General features: G+C 38.2%; 1 protein-coding gene across 1 annotated transcript in view; it reads right to left on the reverse strand.

Moving 5' to 3' along the window:
- LOC306842124 (voltage-gated potassium channel KCNC1-like) overlaps positions 1–22,537 on the reverse strand; it is a 51,849-nt gene that overhangs the window by 5,877 nt on the left and 23,435 nt on the right. The window contains 3 exon segments of the mRNA XM_079372207.1: positions 13,728–13,856; positions 14,905–15,099; positions 16,253–17,234. Coding sequence (XP_079228333.1) covers positions 13,735–13,856; positions 14,905–15,099; positions 16,253–17,234 — 1,299 coding nt within the window. The 3' untranslated portion in view covers positions 13,728–13,734.

Consider the following 22,537-nt stretch of genomic DNA (forward strand, 5'->3'; position numbering starts at 1 on the left):
AATTTTAAAAAATGACATTAAACATGTGTAGCAATACAAGTAAACACTATTATCAAGATTGATTCACAGAAGTGCTCATCTAATATAAGCCCAGCTATTTATTAACATTATGTGCAATGGGGAAGTAATCAGTGGTCACCATTACCTGTAAACTGCTGGTTAACTGTGCATGTCAAAATAAGGTGCACAAATTTAAAATGAAATGACACCTCAACTAAAAAAACATCCGTTGTCACAGATTACAGAAAGTTAGGCTAATTGCAATAATAAAATCAAGAAATGGACATCAACATTGGAGGCTGACAGTATTAAACCAAAAAAGACAAAATGTTACCAACTGCCAGCCAACTGACCAGCACTTTGATCTCCCCTATGCCAAATGTCATTAGATAAAGAAAAGTGATCGTTGCAGAAGTTAGTCATGAAGAGCATTTTAAGTGAAGAATTTGCCAATACGCAGATGATAACTTGTTATTCACTAATGTGTTTGTAAGTATATGTGGATATGTATGTGTAAGAACATATAGTCATTTTGAAGGATGTACATTTGATGAAAAACATGTTTGACAGATGGACACAGGAAAACACAAACAATACTTTTCATACTCAAAAGAGGAATTCTTATTTTAGAAAAATAAAACATTAGGCTGACTGACAGGAACCTTCAGCACCCTATTTAAGATCAACATCATGCAAACACAGTTGCTGTTCAAGAATACATTTGTCAACAACAGGAGCTACAGCATTTTAAATTCAAGCAAACTATTTTTTTTTATGACATGTACTGGCATAGTGTATTATTTACTGGGAAAATGTAACGCTTGTGTTATGGTCTCAACAGCAAACATCAATCCAGCAGAAACATTATCCTTTGTTGCAGCAAAGTTAGTTCTGCCTATGTGCACCTTCTCACCACTTCCTCTGTCAATATCCATGTAATTGTTGAAGCTTTCTCCAGAGACAGTTGGCATTTTCTGAAGACAACTTATATTGTCAATGTGGGAATATAAGGCCTTATTACATCCTATATCAGTCTGTGGTTTACATTATGAATATCAACTACCAGGAGAAAACAGCCCAAAAGGAATGTTTTTATTGAGTAGAAATACTGTATTTTGATGTAATATCCAGCTGTACAGGAGTGGTATAGAATACACTGCACGTCTAATTATATAAATCGTGGATGAAGTCACAAGACCTTCCCTTAAAATCAAATGTTTACATCTGTATGATTCCCAAATTCTGAAATAACAGGTTTGAAATATTGTTCTTATTCCCATATATCACCTGATAAAGCTTACATTGTGTAAAGTATGTCACAAATTCAAAATGTTGTCTAGGAAAAAGCAAAGCAATGGCAGGAACATGTATCTATAAAAAACAGAACAGGGTCTGCTGAGCGACATGGTGTCCTCCATTTGTATTCATGTCACTGTCTTTATCTCTTCACTGTCAATGTCACTGTCACCATCTCTTCTGTGCCAAGATGGCACCACAGATGGTTGTCACGGTACTGCACTTTCTCGTAGTTGTCGCGTTTTTCTTTATTTTTGTAGTTTTTTGCTAAACTTCTCTGGTTTCTTTTACCAAAGAACTTTTAAACATTGGACAGTCCTCTGCCAAACTTTTTTCACCGGTTCTCATTGAACCAGAAAGTTACGCGCAGACGAGGTAAGTGAGCAGGCGCGCTCTTTAAATGGAGGCAGTGGGGATTACACACTGCACTTCCAACCATTCACCTAGCGAATGTCCGCTCACTGGCAAATAAAATGGATGAACTGCTGCTTCTAAACAACAGAAACAATGATTTTTGCAGATCCATCGACCTGTGTTTTACTGAAATCTGGCTCAGTGAACACATCAATGATAGCTCACTTTACCTAACAGACTTTGAGCTCCTCAGGGCGAACCGTGTAAAAGTTCTCTCTGGGAAGGCGGAATACGCTTCTACATAACCAAAGTTGGTGCACAGACGTCACAAAGTTGAAGCAGACGTGTAGCCCAAATCTGGAGCGTTTTTTCATAAACTGTAAAACGTTTTTATTCACCGCAGGAGTTCTCCTCGTTTGTTATGGTCTGTGTTTACATCCCACCTTAGGCCTGTGTAACAGAGGCGTTACAGCACCTGGATGACCAGATCACACAGGTGGAGACAAAATATCCTGACTGTCTGCTCATCATTCTATGGGATTTTTAACGAGTGAATCGAACTTCCTAAATACAGACAGCATGTGCCAAGTGCCACACCAGGGGAGCTAACACACTGGACCACTGCTACACAGTAATAAAGGATTTATATCGGGATTCAAAACTGCTAAGCCTGTAGTAAGTTGTGTAAAGAAGTGGACAGAGGAGTCCAAGCAGGAGTTACAGGCCTGTTTTGAGTGCACTGATTGGAGTGTTTTTGAAGCTGCATCATAAAATATTGAGGAACTCACTGACACTTGATGAACACCTAATTTGACACAATTTCACCAGTTTTACCTGTTATGAATCTCTTCATTGCAATATTCAATGTTCACCAAAGATCAAATAACCACTTTCTTCCCTCCTCACAAACTACAGGACTGCACGAAAGAGAAAAATTAAATATTTCTTTGCCTACAGACTTCATAGTCAGTGGTAAAACACCAGTTCAAATACCTAAATTTAATGCACACTTACAATAAATGATGTAAAGTTACATGTAAGAATAGCTCTTGTCCAAATCAGAACAAAGAGTGCACTCTGAAGCTCCCTTTGTTGTGAGGATACACTGTACACTTTCATAAAAACATATGGACGGAAATGTTTTTATGAGACCTGCCCCAGACTCACAAAGTATGAATAGATATATTCATTTGATATGACTTTAATGGATTCACATGTGTAGATACAGTTCTGTACATTTTCATTATTACCTACCAACCTATTAAGCATTGCTTGAAAGGTTTAGCTAGTTAAATCTAGCTATTTTACATGAACTCCTAAACTGACTTCAGAGCCTAGAGGGGCCTCATAGAGGCACTAACAACATCTGCCTGATTGTTAACTGAATGTTTACATCAGAATATCCTGGGTGATTTGCATTGACTACAACTATGTGTTGCGATCCTTGAAACTCAGAAATAAAGTTAAGACATTCTTCAGATAAATCTTGATCAAAAAACAAAGCAAGTCTGAATTACACACATTTATCACCATAAAGGCCGGTGTCCGTTTATGACACTTTTTGTGCTGGCAGTGCTCACGCCCTTAGTGCTTCTCGCCGGAGCATATTGTTACGAGGTCACAAAAGTTAACTTCCACTTCTACCCCCTCTAGTGAACTTCAGGTCTTCAAAACTTAAAAACAATGTAAATTAATCCTGTCCGGCATTAGTAGCAGCTAGAGCTGGAAAATGTGCCACGGAAAAAGTCGATATTATTATAGGGCCCTGCCCTTCTTGATTTTGATTGGTTGGTGAAAAAAAGTTAGTGTGGCAGTTTCCAAACACTAAAACAACAGCTGACGCAGAGGGTGTTCAAAACAATGCAATACATTCGTTATGTATTGAAAAGGGGCGCTGCCAGCACAACAAGCAAGTCTATGGACACATGCCAAAAATGTTAAATTTCAAGTGGTGGCATGTGAGTTTATGTTATTGTTCTCGTCCACATTCAATCAGTTGTAACATAAAAGAAAAACATTCAATTGCAGATATGTAAAATGTTTGGACATATTTTTTGTCTGTAACACAAAACGTACATTCTATAAAACGTGGCATACCAGTATCTAACATCCACATTGTGGAGACATTTGAATATTATACAGTATGCATGTGCGCTTAAAAGGTTTGATGCAGTTTTGTGCGCTGATAGAAGTGATGCTAGCTTGAATGACTAATCAAAATCTGAGTTTGTTGATAAGCTTTGAAGGTTTAAACCAGGCCAATAAACGTGTGTCATTGTTTGCTGTTATTATAACATGCTTATGAAACATTGGTATGTAAGTTATATATATTTAAAAGAACACTAGTATCCCAGAGTAACCCTGCCTTCCCTAAAGTCAGATTGACTTCATACATTAAAGAGTTGCTGTTGTCAACATTTTTTTGGAGTCACTGGAGATAGAAAGCTCTGCATGCTGTTTCAAATACTTTAAGACAACACCAAATGATTGGAACTTTTGACATCATAATGTGAAATGTAAGAATATTTAATATAACCACAACTATTCACAATTTTTTTTCGAATGTGGGACGGCTTTTAAAACCCAGTGTTAGTTGAACTGTTGCAAGCATCACGTCTTGCAGTGACTGTATGGTAGAATGAGTTCCTAATCAGACGTTTAAACCTTTACAAACCTCTGTTGATAACAGATTCGAGCAAACATCCAAGTGATGCCATAACTTTCATCTTCATACTGCATATCTAAGTTCTCAAACGTGAGGAATCTGGAAGCACAGTGATTCTTTTACACAAGAGATCATCACATAGACAATATCAGGACCTGACTTATATTTTTAAACAGCTATGGAAACATCCTTCCATTCACTGTGTTTGTTCCAAAGCACTTACATTTGTCTGTGTGATTTCAGTCCCATCACAATTCCCCCTGTTAATAAATTCACTGACAGTTAAATACAACACTGTTTCTCTTGGACATATCTCATTTTAGACAATCAGTGCGGTAAATGAAATGATTCCTTACAATGAAATACACTTTACCATTACAAGGGAAGAAAACATACTAATATTACAAAACTAAAACCATCTAAATGACAGCCATAGTTAAAAAGAAAAAACTATTTGACGACAGTAAGACCAAACTGACTTGAAACAAAACAAGACATATGGCCCATGTCATTGCTTAACATGTTCACACTCTGGACCATCTATATTCAACAATAGAAAAAAAGACCGCCTTACATTTCTGTGCATTTTCAAGATTAAAAATAGATTTGGATATTTACATGTGTGTGAAAACCGCATGTTTCCCAGCATCCAAACAATATTGCATGTTTATTGCATATGTGAATGTGGCTTCATATATATATATAGATATATTTTATTTTGCAAAACATTTTGGATATAAGACCTACTTTTGTGAGAGGATGACAATCTGGTTAGGACGATAAAAAAATTAATTTGCCAAACACAAAAATGAAAAACAAGGGATGGAAATGGATGATAGACTATTTTTAATAGTGAACCATGATTGCAATTTGTTGAGAGAGAAATAAAAAAATAAAAAAATATAAAAAGCAAATAAGAAGCACAAGAAATATTCAGGTTGAACATTATTTGTAAGAGACATATTTGATTGGTCTGTCTCATGTTAATTTCATTAATGCATACTTCACATACAGTGTCTTATTCCCACATGCATATCTTTCAAGGTTAGTACATTTACAATGACTATAAGTAAAGTGCTTGTATGTGTTTTTATTGTACAGTTAACTTTGTTGTCATTCTTGTACGATTTTATAGTTACATTCCTTATAATAACTTTCTACATATATTTTCTTTCAAAAATTCAAAGCCTATCAGTAGATATTTGACTATACATTTCCTGATGAGCATCAACAAAAGTTGAGTCTGCTAAAGAAATTCTTTTTTTTGCTAATGGTTTTGTCAAAATTAAAGGAGAAGCAATAAAGTATAAAAATAGTGTTAAAATGTTTACTTTGATCTTTTACTGGCTCTACAGTTACACATTTAGGGGTGCACAGACTGTGTTTGTTTAGGACTGAATGAAATGTGCAGCTTGCTATTTTGTATTTGTTTGGTTTGAAAATTTAAAACAGCGGGACAGTTAAATGTTTTAAGGAGCTGTTTGCATGGTTCATGCTCTTTTCTTGTTTATATTTTATCAGTTTGCGAGAAAGGTTAATTTGATAATATTATGTGTAAAATTAGATGCATTCGACTTAAAGGCAAGTAGTAGCATTGTTATTTATTTGTATAAGTAATATTAAAATTAAAGTAAGAAAAAAATCATTGGTTAACTAAATAATTGTATTTAAACGTAAAACTCATTGAATTGATAGTAATGATTTTTGCTTCAGTTATTTTTTTAAAATTAGTAATAATGGAAAGCAAGTTGATCATGAAATGCTGATTATTATTATCTTTGCTTACATGAATTAATTTTTGTTCATAAGACTCATTGATTAACATGTTTTTTTTTTTACTTAATCAAATGGCCCTCATCATGACCCCACAGCCTGCATATTGATCTGAAATAACTACTTTTTAAGTAGCTAAATAAACTACTTTTAAATCTTTAAGGATACAAATGAAAACAAAATTACTTACAAAACCCAGAGTTATGTATGTTTGATCTTCATTAAAATGGGATTAAAAATAATCAAAAACTTTCAAATTTTAGGCTGCACAATTAATATAGCTCTTATGGTACAATACTGTGAGATTTCTTTCAGATGAGCTAAGTCTCTTTTTCAAACTTCTGATGTCACTTAGCTTTGCTCTAAAGACTTAAAGAGAAGAAGCTCAGTAGAGAGAGATACCAAACTGAGATCTACTCTATACATCATTATTCGTAAAAGACAGCAAGTAGAAACCTATGGAACATCGATATAATCTATAAATGTATTTTTGTCTTTGGCTACATGAACTGAAGTATCTTGTGTCACAGTCATCTCTCTGGACAGTGATTTGAGCTGGGTTTTATCTGGTCCAGAACATTTGCAAATGGATGGCTGTCTACCCACTAAAGTTTTTAAAAGTTTCCGTTTCATTTAGTTGTTTTTTACCTCGGATATAATTTCATTTATGAACAATCCAAACATTTTTTTTTACATTGTTCTAATAACCGAAAAAAAGTGTTCCTATTTTTCAACCCCTTCAGCTAACCCACATGCATTATTAACAATTAGATTTCCAAGACGAGAGGTCACTCCTCAAGGTCGACTTCATTTTTTTTTTTTTTTTGTTATTGCTTTTGCACATTGAAAGATCCGAACGGAGGCTTCGTTGCAATCAGTCTGTAGCTAATCCTCTGCATTCCTTATCAACCAATCACAAACATCCTTTCTGCTACAAAATGGAGGGGATGGGGGACCGACAGCGACGGAGAGGTCCTGGGGTCTCGTAGTTTTCAAAGGGTGGGCTAGTGATAGGAGCAAGCCGTAGTGAGGATCCCGCCATCCCTGATATGTTACTGAGACTGCGAGATTTCTCATAGCCTGTTGCTTTTAGTCGATCATTTAAAAAAGGTTTTGTTTGAACAATTGTATTGGGTTTTTTTTATAAATTATAACATATTGTGTCATTATGCAAATAATATATTAAGAAATCATAGATGAAAAGTTAGGGTATGTATGTTACCCAATATTTCCATATTCATTTGGTTTGTTATAAATAGACATGATTTCAATGTTCACAGCAGAAATAAAAAAAAAGAAGCACGTGAAGAGAAAATATCCAGGGAAAAAAAATAGAACATGTGAAAATAAATCATATTGACATATAAAGAACAGACAAAGACAGACACAGACAGGACAGACAAGACAACACAAGAAAATGAGAGTTATGATGTGTTTTTTTTTTCACAACAGAAAAGCATTACATTCATAAATATTCAAATGTTTCACTTCATAGAAGGCCCGTTGAATAAAGCACCTGATGTTTTATGATCGTAATACAGAATTAGTAATTCTCAGATGCTTTAGACAGCTCTCTGGCCAATACTGTACAGTATCACGAGAACATAGAGGAGTGAATATTCAGATATCACTGTTACGCTGTAGGAGTTGACCACATGAAGTTCTTTGAAATACAGGTTAGAAATAAAACCAGCAGGAAATGTTGGTGCATTATTGTCTAAAATTTTGCTTCAGAAACATCTGTTTTTTTGTTTGTTTTTTTCAGGAAACTTCACATGGCCAGCTCAAAAAAATCCTCAATCCTGCAACACCTATAAGCTCTTCCTGACCCCCGGTAATCGCATCCTGTTCTCATCTGTTTATTCTGTTTTACAGTGAGAAATGACGCAAGGCAAGAGATCATTATTTATTGAAAACATCCACCTGTGCAAGTGACTTTGAATCACAATTCATAGTTCTTGCACATTGTGGAGGTTGTTCAAAAAGAACAAATTTTTTAAGAAGAAATTAATAACACCTTTGCGTCATTTTGTGCTGTATTTTAGGTGTATAACATAGCATGCACACATTGAATTCCCCCTGTAGCAGCCACATAGAAGGCAGTGCTGTGCTGGTCGAGTGTTGTTGCATCAAGTAAAGTGGACAACACCATTGGTAGGTAGTCTTTCATCTGCCCTAACAATGGCTAACTGACATGTAATGGGTGGAGTTTAAACTTTTTGTTAAAACTTTACATTAGGTAAAATGTTATTTCACAGATTATGCACTAAAACTGTAATGTAAAATTTATTGTAAAATACTTAGCAATATTTTGTGTCAAACTCCAACCATCAAAAGGCCAGTCAGACGGGAAAAAAAAATCCATTGTGTCACCCTTTGTGCTTTCCTGCTGAAATGGGAAAAGAAGCCAATACTGCAGCTCTCTGGGTAACGAACCATTTGAGCCAACCGTGAATAAAAGTAATTTTGCATTCTGACTGGCTCAGGCACATTAGTCAGATGGCAACTCAGTAAAATATTGATGAAACATTTTTACTGGGTTGCTAAGGCCGAATGTCACTCAAAGATTTCCACGAGGCTGTCCGACCAATCTGAGGAGCCGCTTTATCTTCAATTTCAGGTCCATGTATCATGACAAATTGTCACATCCATTAACTATCAGCTACAATTGACGTTTGCGTAATCACAGTTTTGGGCCAACAACAGGAAGGACGAGTGACGAACTTTGTTTTATATTGAGGACTACAAACCCTTGCAACTGAATGCTGACAAAATAAGTTTTTTGTTTGAACCCTTCACCGGAGCTTAGCGAAAAACTTGATTTACATAAACTTTATTTTAAGATTTTAATCAGTCGCACCCTGATCTCTGAGACTGTCACTGACACATGAAGTTTCTGCTGATGCTGAGAGAGCTATTTTTCAAATGCATATATGTCAAAAATGTTTTTAAGTTAAATAGAAAGCAATGGTTTAATGTTTGTGGCACCGTTGATTGACAAAGAGGTGTGCCCTTCCGATTTAAATAATGCAAGAGGGTACAAATGTAAAAGACAAGCTTTGTATGCTACTGAAAAATTCCATTAGATCTATCCGTGGTGCAGAGCAAAAATCAGCAAGCAGCTAACAGTGATGAGGAGAATTCAGAGCCACTAACAAGTCGCTGTGCCAACTTTTAATTTTGGAACCAAACAAACTATATAGAGCATTTTTGTAGTATTTCATTGTCTGTTTAATATTGACCGAGTTTTTGGTCTGACGTCAGAAGTTTCAGATGCTTGTTAAGACTGAGATGAATACACATGAAGAAAAATCCTTTCAGTGGATGAAGGTAAAATTGGTGGAAAATAATAAAAACTGCATGGTGAAATGGACCTGATAAAACAGGTATTGCTGACAATGAGAGGTTTCAGAAATAACAATAAAACTGCTGATAAAGCTAATCATGTCTCAGCCACTGCAGTCTGTCACGCTCTGCTAGCTAGCTCCTCTCTGTGCTAAGTACTGTATTTACAACACCAACAGGGGTTTGGTGCACTGGGACTGTCTATCAGGGGAACTGGTAAGTCTGGCTGTCACTGTATTCAGTGATGACATAATTCCTGTCCAAAGTCACACTTAATTTACAGCACCGAGGGAGTAAGTACCTACCTACAGTCAGACTTTAGATACACTTTCACTGCAGCGGAGGCCTGGGAATGGGATGAAGAATGAGTGTTAATCACAGGAGGACAAGGTTGTGGAGATGGAGAACACAAAAAATCTCAGGAAGACTGCAAATATTCTGACCAGTTTTTACTAAGGAGATAGTGATATGTTGTGTTAAACAGATTGAAGACAAATTAATAGACTTGATTATTCATGTAGAAGGCAGGGAACATACTTGACTGCCTCTATACTTAATTCACATATGCTTTATGATTTCATGAGCGTGTGCTCGCCTGCGGTGGATGTACACAACGCATTGGCTGTTCAGATGCTATTCTCGGCATGGCCACATACTGTATCATTCTTACACGGGATCAATTTCCAGTTGAGAGATGGTTTGATATCCAGTTACCCATGATACGATGTATTGATCGCATTATCGGTATTTCTGAAGCCTGTATGTGTCCATACAGATCGTACCCTACCTTGGATGTCTTTGGGGAAACTAAATGACATTCAACTGTATCCCACATCCTCTCGTTAGCTATAAATAGGTCATACATATACCTATATACAGATAACAAGATAATGTCGGTACATACAGTTATAATTAAAGCTCAAAGGCATTTTATATAAACCTCTCATATATAGATGAATAGTTATCATGTGCATACGCAAAGATATACGTATATATGCATTCTTTCTTTTCAAAGTTAAAAATCTGGTTCAGACAAAAGAACATTTGCAGAGTATTGTAATGTGGCAATACAGGTAGTGATATGGTGGATTTATTACATGTGGTAGAACATGCATGACAATGAAGAATATGTTTTCAGTACTGTTAATGACCAAAAGTGTAGAAAGACACAAAGGACACACATCAAACATAGTTTGTTTGTTTTTTTTGCTTTGCACAGGAAAGCTATGAGGATTTGAAGTTGGAAAATGTTTTGTTCTAGTCGTCTTTCCCTGCAAAAGAAAGTGGCCTTGGACAAAAAAACGTTGCATAAAAGCAGCATAAGTAACGTACGTTGTTGTGGCCAGAAAGTGAACATTAGAAAATGAAATCCAAGAATCCTAGCTGATATTGCAATTATTAATTTTAACTCTGGAGGGTGAAAAGAGTAACAGCTTGTTAATTAATAGACACATGTACACAGTCTAAGCTGTATAGGCTTCATTAAACCTCACAATTGCACTGCAGAAATTCTGTCTTTGTTTGAGGGGAGGATGTATTATCTGAACCTTTGGAGAATTTAAAAAAAAACAACTTTAGTTTTCATATTTTAAGGTTGGTTACATTTGTAAATGGATTATGTACAGTTTGTCAATTTTACAGTCTCCATTTTGATGTTAATTGATTTCATGGTTTTGTGGCTATCTCTTTGATCATTTCAATTAATAAAGGGCCGAGAGGAGGTGATAGGAAAACACAGGAAGAACACAGAGGTCAAAACATCAAACAACAAAACACAATGGTACAAAACACAAAAAGATACCATAATCACAGACAACAGAAAAACAATGTTAACTGAAAAAAAACCCAACTTAATCCTAAATACATCTAAACAAAACAAAAAAAAAACATCACATTAAAAGCTTTGAAATCAAAGTTACTTAAAAGACCACAAAAACACTAAAAGATAGATACACCATTTTAAAATCACATGATAAACTAACCACACACAAAAACAGGTTAATAAAAGAAAAAATAAGAATTGTTAAAATACATCGAGGAACAGAAAGGAGAGGAGTTCGGAACAGGAGAGAGAGAGACAGGGAGGGAAAGATGGAAACAAAGGAGACCCTTGAAAGAGGTCCAGAGGAGTGATTTGGAGTGGGCAATCAAAGGGTTGATTAAACATTTGACCTTAGTGAGACATGCATATTGCATTGGGCGCTTAAGAAGTTAAATGGCCGACAGTCAAAGAGAATAAACTGACAAGCTAAAAAAAAAAATATATATATATATATATATCTGCAGAAACATATTTAAGCACAGTTCTGCAAAATAAATCACAACTGAAGCAGACAAAAAAGAGTTTTAGACAGCAGGACAATCCCTCTTTAATAACAGGAGGTTCAACGTCTTTTCTTTCTTTTCTGCTGATTGTTAAAACTCTAAATTAGTATAGGTAGACATCTGTTTATTTAAACAGTGTGAGTTGTATACTACACCCATAAAGTACAGCACACAAGACTCAACTTCTTACTCCAAGCTAAGTAAGAGAAAAAAACATTAGTGACCCATTAGCAAAATATAACCATTACTTATCAGTGTACAGCTTTACTTAAGAAGCACACATTTTGAAGAGTCAGCACTTATTACTTGAGTCCAAATTTGCTTTAAAGAGGGATTTCTGCTGCACTGAAATAGCCTTTTATACACAAGAACAGTTCGAACTGAAGCGATGTCTTGGACATCAATGAAGGACTTGGACAGCTTGAGGCTTGCTTACCTTAGACATCATGTAGCCACTTTCAATCAAATATGTCATTGCGGTTTGTCTGCCCGCTCAGTAAGTGCTTCAGTCACCGAGTGCAGCCTGTAATCCTTTTTGATTTTTATCCAGGTCTCCACAGTACAACACAACAGTTCCTGAATTTTGGACTACACTTGGCACTGAAAGCACAGATTTGTGGTCTAGGGAGTAGTATTTCGGACCCATTACACGCTCACAACACTTTATTGTGAAAGCAAGTACTGCGCAATGTTGTTTTGTTCACAAAGATGGAGCAACATATTGCATCACAGCAGTTTAAAATGTTTGCCTGTTTTTAGCGTGGCATGTTTCAAGAGCTACTATCCCTTGACCACAGTGGCTCTGCTGACCCCAGTGACCTTTGGCCTAGGATGATCAGCATCATCATAGCACTGCTTTTTTTTTTGCAAGTATGCTAAGGTTTAGAGGCTTGTACATTTATTTAACACTTGGCACACGTTCATGTACATATGCACTTCTTTGAGCCTCAATTGTGTTCTTGCATAGGCGGATTTAGGAACCATTGACAGTTCAGTTAATCCCTGAACAGTTTAATCTGTGCAATAGTACATAAACTTACTTGGTATGAATGTAAATAACTGTAAAAAGGAATATTTTGCTAGGCAAGCCCTTTGTAAATTGCAGTGTGTGCTTTTGTTTGCTAGGTGGAGGTCTGTGGGGTAGGGAGCACGTATAAACACAGTAGAAGGGAGAAACTAAATTAAGCGACACACAACAGCACAAACACAACACTCAGACGGCATTGAGAGGACAGAGACACAGTGTATAACACGTAAGTATGAAAAAGCCCACATACACACGCGTGATATGACACAACCTGAAGAGAGAGACAACAACAACACAGAGGCACATCAGACAACACCGTGACCCACTGTTACCGTTCAGTCTTCTTCAGTGTACGTTTTATTGGTTATTGACACAGGACACGACAACTGGGTTATTTTCAGAGGAGCTGCTGGATGTGTACACGTGCACGCCCATATGAACGTGCTCGTGAATGTATGCAAGTCTTAAACTCTTTCACAAACACACACACAGATTAGTGCACACTGCTTATTGTGGCTGTAATTGAGTTCAAATACTAAAGACAGTTTTTGTGCTGATCTCTCACTCATCAATGTGATGAGCCCCAAAATAACCTTCAATATTCCGATTCAAGCACTACCAAACTTCACTTAAACTTTTTTGCACGAATCACTTCATGTCATGATTCAACGCACAAGCACACGTTCCTCCCTTTCAGACACAGAGAGGACTTCTCACAGGTGAACCTTTCATTGAACATGTAGACACAACACTGGACATGTGGTGGTACATCTGTGATTTGAAATCATGCAGTTGTCTGTGTTAAACTTGGTGTTGCACTAGTGTTGTGTAGTTTGTGACAGACGTGCTATTTCATAGAGAGCCTGGTCAACATGTCTGTGTTTTTAGGAGAAAGTTAACTAGGCTATGGGCTACTTTGTATCTCACTTTGGTCAGTGTTACCTCTGGTCTATGGTTTGATCCAGGAGGAGGTGGAGTTTGCATTGAGGTCCTGCTGTAACAGAGACCCTTCCATCTTAAACCAATCCTCAGTCAGAGGGGAGTCTGGGCTGGGTGCCAGGGCTGCTGCCTCTAGTTTGTTGTCAACAAGGGGGGTGTTGAAAGTTTGGAGGGAGTGTAAGGGAGTGTTTTGGTGCAGGTTGGCAGCAGTGGTGGTGGTGGTGGTGGTGGTAGGATTTGCAGTAGTAAATGAAAAAAAGGTGTTTTCAAAAGGTGATTTCATGAGCACAAAGATAATGCACATAGGGTTAAAAAAAAAAAAAAGAAAGAAAGTGAGGGAAGTTATGGTGAAGCACCAAAGAAAAGAAGGGTAAATGAGGGCATGGGTTTTGATATGGGTTAAAGGAGGAAGGATTCATGGAGGGTAAATGTGTGGGAGGTAGGGAGGGAAAGCCATCACAAGGAAGGGAGGAGGGGAGGGAGGGAGGGAAGGGAGGGAAAAATAAAAAGGACAAACCGAGGCAGGAGAGAGAGAGAAACAGAAGTGACGAGAAGTAAATTAATGCATGGTCAACTGTCTGAGTCCTGAGACAGAGAAAGACAGATCGTTTATGAGCATGAATGATTGTGACATTATGGGACACAACTAAATTCACAGACAATGTTAAAGATAAGCTAGAGAGAACAAGAAAGAGAGAAATAGAGAGAGAGAGAGAGAGAGAGAGAGAGAGAGAGAGAGAGAGAGAGAGAGAGAGAGAGCGAGAGAGCGAGAGAGAGAAAGAAAAAAGAGAAGTAGAAGGAAAAAAATCTTGTAGCCAGAGGAAATAAAATATAATACCAAGCGTTGATTGAAACACAGAAAACATGTATATGAGGAGGTGGAAACAAATTGAGCAGAGCAGAAGAGCTAAATTTGTTGAATTTGTGAATGAATAATGTTTGTGTGTATGTGTACTTACGAACTAAGGTTGGATCCTTCAACATGTAGACAAGGCTTCTGAAGTCAGTCTTATGTGTGATTTTTTCATTCAACCCACCTTTCCTTATTTACGTAAAGAGCCTATGTGTACCTATCTGGGCTTATATAATCTGCATGTTAACAATATGTTTTGCCTGGCATCTTACTGTGTTTACACAAGTTGTTCATGTTCATGTATCCGTCTCCTGGTGTGATACGTACCTTTCCGCACATTCCCATCTGTGGCACGGAATTCCCTGGTGTTGAGCAGGAAGCAGGCGCGGTCCTGCTGGTAGCGTTCCCGAGTAGTCCCTCGACCAATCGGGCTCCTCTCGTCCGGGCTCAGCACCTGGTCGATGGTGGGGCAGTCCTCATTAGCCAGCGCGGCCGAAGCTGCGTCACCGTTCTGTTTGGAATCTGGAGGGAGGGAAGGGGGGAAAAGACATAGAGGAGAATTGAAAAAGAAAAACATGGAGAGAAAAAACATACATGTCTTAATGAAAAGGTTTATTACTTTATTTTATAAAGTATTACAGCAAATTGGATTTGTATTTTAAAATGATGATCTTAAATTTAAAAACAGAACCACAAGATCTAAACTCAATACTAAATATCAAAGCAGGCATAAAAGCTCATTCTTTTATTCAATAATGTTCATTCATAATGACTGGAAAAGATGTCTGTTGAGGTCATCAACACCTTCAATTAGGCCTAATGTTGAAATATGTTACCAAGCGCCTGTTGTTCTGTGTTGTCTTACAGCATGTGGTGATGGTTTTGCGAAGCAGACTCGGAGCCAGTTGTCAAAAAATTTACAAAAATTTCCCTATAGAAAAAAAATCCTCCTGACACAAACCACTTTAGCCTGGACGAGAGCCAACCAGGCAGGATGTAAAAGCACTGATGAAACCAATATTCTCTAGCTCACTGATGACTAAGGCAGTAAAGTAATGCATTAAAGGTGCATTACTGCTACATGTGTCTGATGCTGCTGCATGTAAAGACCAATCAAGAAAGAAAAAAACAATCATCTCATCCAGATTATGCTCATGCCAGTGAGAAAATATGTGAAGTCAGCCCAAAATGAGAAGCATTAGGGCCGTTTTCAAAGATAATTGAGTTCACTTTCCTTCCGCAGAGTTTGTTTCTCCACTGACAGATGGGTGCCCTTCAGGCAACTCTGGACCTACCAGTTGATCATAAATTACACATGAGTTCCGATGGGCCAGTGATTTCTCCAGAGTGGATCTACAATCAACAATGCATCACTTCTTGATAGTACAGCCTCTTCTTTTCTTGACGCTTTAATCCTCAAACAGACCTGGAAATCATCAGTGTTCATGCCTGACACTGCCATCAGCACACTGACATGAATTGAAGAAGCATGCCAGCCAAATCATTCCGTTTCATTTGATTATATTAAACTTTGACTAATGCAATGGAACTTGAAAATTTTTTGTCCAAAAACAAATAAAACACTTTGACACTTGAATAAACTTTTTGGCAGTTTTCAAAAGCGACAGATTGCCCTTAATTAAAGAGACTAAGCATGAAAATCAGAATCGCTCACCTCTGTTAATCTCTATAATTTCTTCTTGTGCGAGAGGACAGTCACCCCCTAAGCCTCCAGAGCCCATCACTCCACCTAGGACATTGCCCAAGAGCCTTTGTGGTGATGCAGTAGCCATAGCCAGGGCGTCTGGCTTGCAGTAGTTGGGTGACCCTGGTTGCGGTGCTCGAGGGATGTGTTTGTTCTTCTTTTTTGGGAGCTTTTGTTTGGCCATGGCCAGAGAGTAATACATGCCGAAGTTGTTGACAATAACAGGAACAGGCATAGCAATGGTCAGCACACCAGCCAAGGCACACAGTGCACCCACGAGCATCCCTGACCACGTCTCTGGGTACATATCTCCATAACCCAGTGTGGTCATGGTTACAACAGCCCACCAAAACCCGATTGGAATGTTCTTGAAGTTGGTATGGGCACTGGCAGTTGGGTCGTCTGGATCTGCTCCGATTCGTTCCGCATAGTAGATCATAGTGGCGAAGATGAGGACACCAAGGGCTAAAAAGATGATCAGCAGGAGGAATTCATTGGTGCTGGCACGGAGGGTGTGGCCAAGGACACGGAGACCCACAAAGTGGCGGGTAAGCTTGAAGATTCTGAGAATACGGACAAATCGGACGACACGGAGGAACCCCAGGACATCCTTGGCAGCTTTGGAGGAAAGACCACTTAGGCCTACCTCCAGATAGAAGGGCAGGATGGCCACAAAGTCGATGATGTTGAGGGAACTTTTGAAGAACTCCAACTTGTCAGGGCAGAAGGTGACTCGAAGCAGGACCTCAATGGTGAACCAGATGACGCACACTCCCTCCACATACGTCAACCAGCTGTCGGTTACTACTTCGTACACGATCTCGTCATGGGTGACATTTCCCACCAAGACGGTCTCGGTTTTGTTGATGATGGTGTTAAAGGCCTCATGTGTCTCCATGCAGAAAGTGGAGATGGAGATGAGGATGAAGAATAGGGAGCCAAATGCCACATACTAGAGGAAAGAAAAAAAGAACAGAGAAGGACAGTCAGTTAGACTTAACACTCAGGTACAGAAAATAAAAACAACAATTACAGCATTAGGGAAACAGACAACAAAAAATGGTGTATGTGTAAAGTTATTTACACATTTCTGGACCAAACAACTGTTTTAGTTTCTTACCGGTGGGCAAGTCAATTAACTTGAAAGGACTTTGGCACAATTCGACCGTTGTGAACAAAGTCAAAGGATAATCAGACTCATTAAGCCACATCAAATGGTATGTGACAGTCATAAGTGATTGTAATGAAAGATGAAGCCATAAAAACAGATGTGCTGTCAGTATCTTGTCATGTCATGTGCTATCAGGAAATGATGACAAAAAGTATTTAAAGGTTTATCAAGTTATTAATGGTACCATGAATTTAATATAAAACGGATCAGTTTATTAATTACATCATACCCCATACGTTTAGACTAAACATTATTTTCATTTAATCACACATTGTAATGAAAATCAATAGGTCAGGTCCTTTAGGTCTGACAGTCCTCAACTCAAAGGTTTGTATCCTTTGCTGCATGATATGGTTATGCAAAATATTGTGACTCCAACCAGTTTGTCCCAGCCATGAGTTGTGTTCACTCTGGGAGCATACAAGACCTCAGATATATATAACAAATGGAGAAAAAGGTGAAAAGAAAAGGAGAGAAAATTGCTCTGCATTTATGTAATTTTTAATCCATAACAGAAAAGGAAAGTTTAGTCAAAATGAACATTAACTTTCTCGTTGGTAATTTGCAAGAGCTGATTGCTAAAGCTAAGCTGTGAAGATAACATCCATAATTAACTGATAATCTGCAAGCAATAGTCCCCCCCCCCCCCCCCCACCCCACACACACACATTGCAGTCTCACAGCTCATTGTCACATGAGCTCACTCACTCTTAGTGTTATGAGCCTCAAAACATGACTTTGGTGAAACTATCAAAGTGAACTGCAGTTTTTCTGCTAACAGATGTAGACGATGACATCACACCCACCAAACAAACAGTAGATAAGTGCCAGTTATTTGAAGTCTTATATTATAATATGTAGAAAGCTATTGCAGATTCCATGGATGAGAATAAAAACTGTCCCTCCTAACTTAATGGATGATCAAAATGAGTTGCAGATTCTTTGAACAGCAGTACTTGTTACCTCATTAAAAAAAATCTTTAAATGTACTTTCTTTAATATGGATCGCAATAAAAGGTGAGTTTCTAAAGATTTCCTATGTTTGGGCGCTTTAACCTGCTTTCAGGTATTTTCTGTAGAGTAAAAGTGACTGAGTGTCTCCACCCTCCTAACTAAATGTTTTCTGAAATCGAGTCATTTACAAAATTAAACTGGTTAATTGATTAAATGCACATATTCAAAATCTATCTGCATACTAACTCTAAAGGATTGGAGTCATCTTAGTTAGCTTACAATCAATGTCTATGTTTACCTGCGCAAAAGGACATCAATTAATTTCGATAGTTGTCCTCAAAGGTGAACTTGAAGTTTATATCAAACATGTTTGTCATGGTATAAGGCTTCGGCTGCATTTTTTTTGACCTACAAACATTACTTTAAAAACAGAAAAAATAAACATTAAGAGCAAAGTCCCTCTTTCAAGTTTAAATACATGTTATTTTGAATTAATCCGATAGCCTTCCACATCTTAGGAGCGTTGTATTAATGGCTATTGTACATGTGGCATCCTCTATTACTACAGTGTCCCCCAGAGCCATGTTTGTTTGTTCACTTCTAAGACTTTGACCTCAGGGAACATTTCCTTGGCAGAAAGCAGCTAAATAAGCAAAGTTCCAGCACAGAGACCGCTGTTGTTTCCTCCACTTTCTATTTTTCTTCTTGTTTTCTATCACTGAAAGGCAATTTTATTAACACTGGCCATGTCTCTGATCTGCAAGCTTACTGTCTACATTTACCCAAGCTTTTTATTCTACTGTAACCAATTCAATTGTCACTGAATCAATTAGAGTAGCATGATAACTCCAGTGTTGATGTGTGTGTGTGTGTGTGTGTGTGTGTGTGTGTGTGTGTGTGTGTGTCTTTTTCACAATCTTCCCCTTCTGCGGTCCATTCCTACAGGGCCTGCAGTGTATTTATAGAAGCAGTATACTTTGTGCTTTATGAAATAAATAATAAAACACAGACATGGCCTGAGGAGCAAAAGAGAAAGGTAATTCATACTTGAGTGGAGCATGTATATATAAGAAGCCTGAGTGCCCCTCAGCATACTGTGCGTGTGAACGTGTATTTTTGACGTTATGCACTCATAATATCAAGAGCAATAATGCTTAAAAGAGGCACGCTTATAACGAGGCAAATGGAGGGAAATGGTTTGAGTTATTTTTCTTGAAAGGTCTCGCTTCTCTCTTCCAGCTTTTCTTTGAATTGGATTTTGGATGAGAGCCTACACATTTTTTCTGTAAGTGCCTCCATGACAGAAAGCAGAAGACTTAAGATGCTGAGCCGCTGTATTTAGTGAGGAGATTAGCTGATGAGGATTTAGCCGAACAAGTGACCTTCCAGGAAAGTCAGGGATGCAGTAGAGTCAATATCTAATTAGTAGGACAAAGTTTGTATATTGGGCTCCATTAGTAGTGGAATTAGCAATGATAATGTTTGTATGTTTTTTCTTTTCTTTTCTTTTTTTTAAATCTTTTTCTTTTAAGGAAGTTCCTTAAAGAAGCAGGTTAAAAGGGAGTGGGAAAAGCAAATCGTATCTTTTCGAGTGTGTCAAGAAAAATGTTTGTCAGGTTTGTTCCAGGTTTTCCGTTTCTTTATCAATGCCACTCTACCCAACTGCCCGCTCATCCTCCCGACACCCCCCCCAGTTCACTCTCTCTGGCTTTTTTTATACCTCTCCATCGCCATCTTCTCTCTGTACCTCTTTTCTTCTCTGCTACGTTTCTCTACTAGTCGATGTCTGACCTACTTCTCAGATTGCTGCAGTGCTCTCTCTCACTCTGTATCGTGAAAACACTCACACACGCTGAGGGTCTTGTCACCCTCCTACCTCTTCCTGCATACCAACCCCCACCACCTCTGTCCCGAGGAAGCAGGATAGAACCAGCGATACCTGTTCAGGCTGCTCTCTCATTTAGCAAATAGAACCAGCGATACCTGTTCAGGCTGCTCTCTCATTTAGCAACTTTAAAAAAGCTCAGGTAAACAAATCTTTGCATCAAGGACAGTTTATCCTTAAGTGTTATGTACTTTTTTTGTAAACCACTGCTGCTTTTATTCCTTATGACAACATTCATGGTTTGAGAAATACAGACATGAGACTGAGGATGTGAGCAACTCTGAAATGTGTGGATGAATAATGTGCTGATCTGTGTGGATCTATAAGTGTTTTTTTTGTTTTTTTTAATGCTGCAGTGCCTTTAGACCTGACAGGTAATGTTACACATGTACAAAATACACACACTAGTGTGGTAAATCTGAAAATAGAAGCAAAAGTGGCGTAACATCTTATCTTCTTGCAACACAGGTGGAGACACAGAAGGGGGTGGACAGGTGGGAGGGAGAGCAGACAATGTGGATCTATGTGTAGAGAAGCACAAAGAAAACAAGTGGAAGAAATCCAGAAGAAAGGACAGATCATGGTGAAGTGAGGGAAGGTGAGGAGAGAACGCCAAAATAGTGAGCCAATTCAAACACTGATGGACGAAGGCATCCTGGGCCGAGTTTTGCTTGGATAAACTGAGGCAGAGCCGTCGTTCTGATGATTGTGAAGGGATGTGACTGTGTCATGCACAGAGGGCTTCCAGGAGGGCAAGGAGGAAGAGGACAGAAATCACACAAAAAAATATAGAGCCAGAATAAGAAGAAAAGAAAAGGAAGATAGAATTCACAAGTTTGAAGGCTAATAGTAAATGACAGGTCCTCGGCATTAGAGTGACTTCTGTTAACCACAGGGACCGAAGCAGTTCTCTGTGTGTGTTTCCTTTGCGTTATGAAATGTCAAAATCTTGTTCCGGAAACATCAAAATGGAGGAGTTTGACTCAAAGCTGCATTCTGAAGGATGTAGTACACAGCCATCTAATGACAGTAAACCCTTATTTGAGGCTTCAGAAGTGGTTGAAGGTGATGTGACAAATGAGGTCAGGTTTGTTATCTGAAGAGTTGGTGCAATGAACACTTTCTCAAAATACTGAGCTGACACTTTGAATTCAGCATAAACAAAATACAGTCTACAAACCAAACGTGTTCTAGCATAGTATAATAGAGCCAAAAATTCACAAATGTGAATAGGCAACTGTCCAAGTTTGTTTTCAGCTGCAAGAAAATACCTTACACGGAATATAGATGCAAGTAATAGAAACAATGACATAAATGACACTGCAAGGAAGCAAAAGTCAGCTGTTGTAATATGTAGCTTAAAAATAGAACCACTACTGCTACAGTGTTGATCAGTTCTTATCGAGGCCATTATCTCATTTTTCACTCAGACATTTCTGAATTAACATACTCCCACACAAACAATATTCTCAAGACATGCTGTCTCTTCCTGTCTAGCTGGAACAGCATGAATACACCAGGAGAATTTGTGATGAAACTGCGAAGCCTCTCCTGATTTGCATCTCACCTTCTCTCTCTCGTTCTCTCTCTCTCTCGCTAAATTAAACTTTGGTGTCCGGTGGGAACTCTGCAGGGAAATCTTATACACACAGGAAACAACTCATCGGTATTTGAATCTGAAAACGAGACGCTGAAAGACAAAACGTGTTCTGAAACAACAGTGAGGGAGCAGTCTGTTCAGAGGAATTGAGATGTTCAAATAACATTTTGTCCTTTCCTTTACTGACACCGATATCAGACGTAACTGTTGACTGATGTCCCTCTGATACTTGTGGGATTATAAAACATATTGGTAGAAAACTCGCATTTAAAGCTTTGAAGAAGAATAACCCCCTGATGTTACGATACCGACACGCGTACTGATACGAGCATGGATACCCCATGCTGACCACCAAACAGAACAAACTTGCCGATGAGAGCTGAACCTTTTCAAATCAAACTCCGTGTCGTGCTTCATACAAACGACAGTTTGTACACGCTGTAGTTACACGCTGCGTCGCAATACTGCCGCTGATCAAACAAAAGTTCATTCATGGTTCCGGTCGTTTAATGATGCCGTCTTTCAAGATGGCAGAGCGCAGTAGATTACACTGTAGATCTGAACATCTAATCAATATTGATCAATCCATCACAGCGGCCAATTAAATATGCAGCAGCATGTCAAGCAGGGATCTGTTGTGTGCAT

The sequence above is a fragment of the Symphodus melops genome, assembly GCF_947650265.1.
Source record: "Symphodus melops genome assembly, chromosome: 21".
Taxonomy (NCBI): Eukaryota; Metazoa; Chordata; class Actinopteri; order Labriformes; family Labridae; genus Symphodus; species Symphodus melops.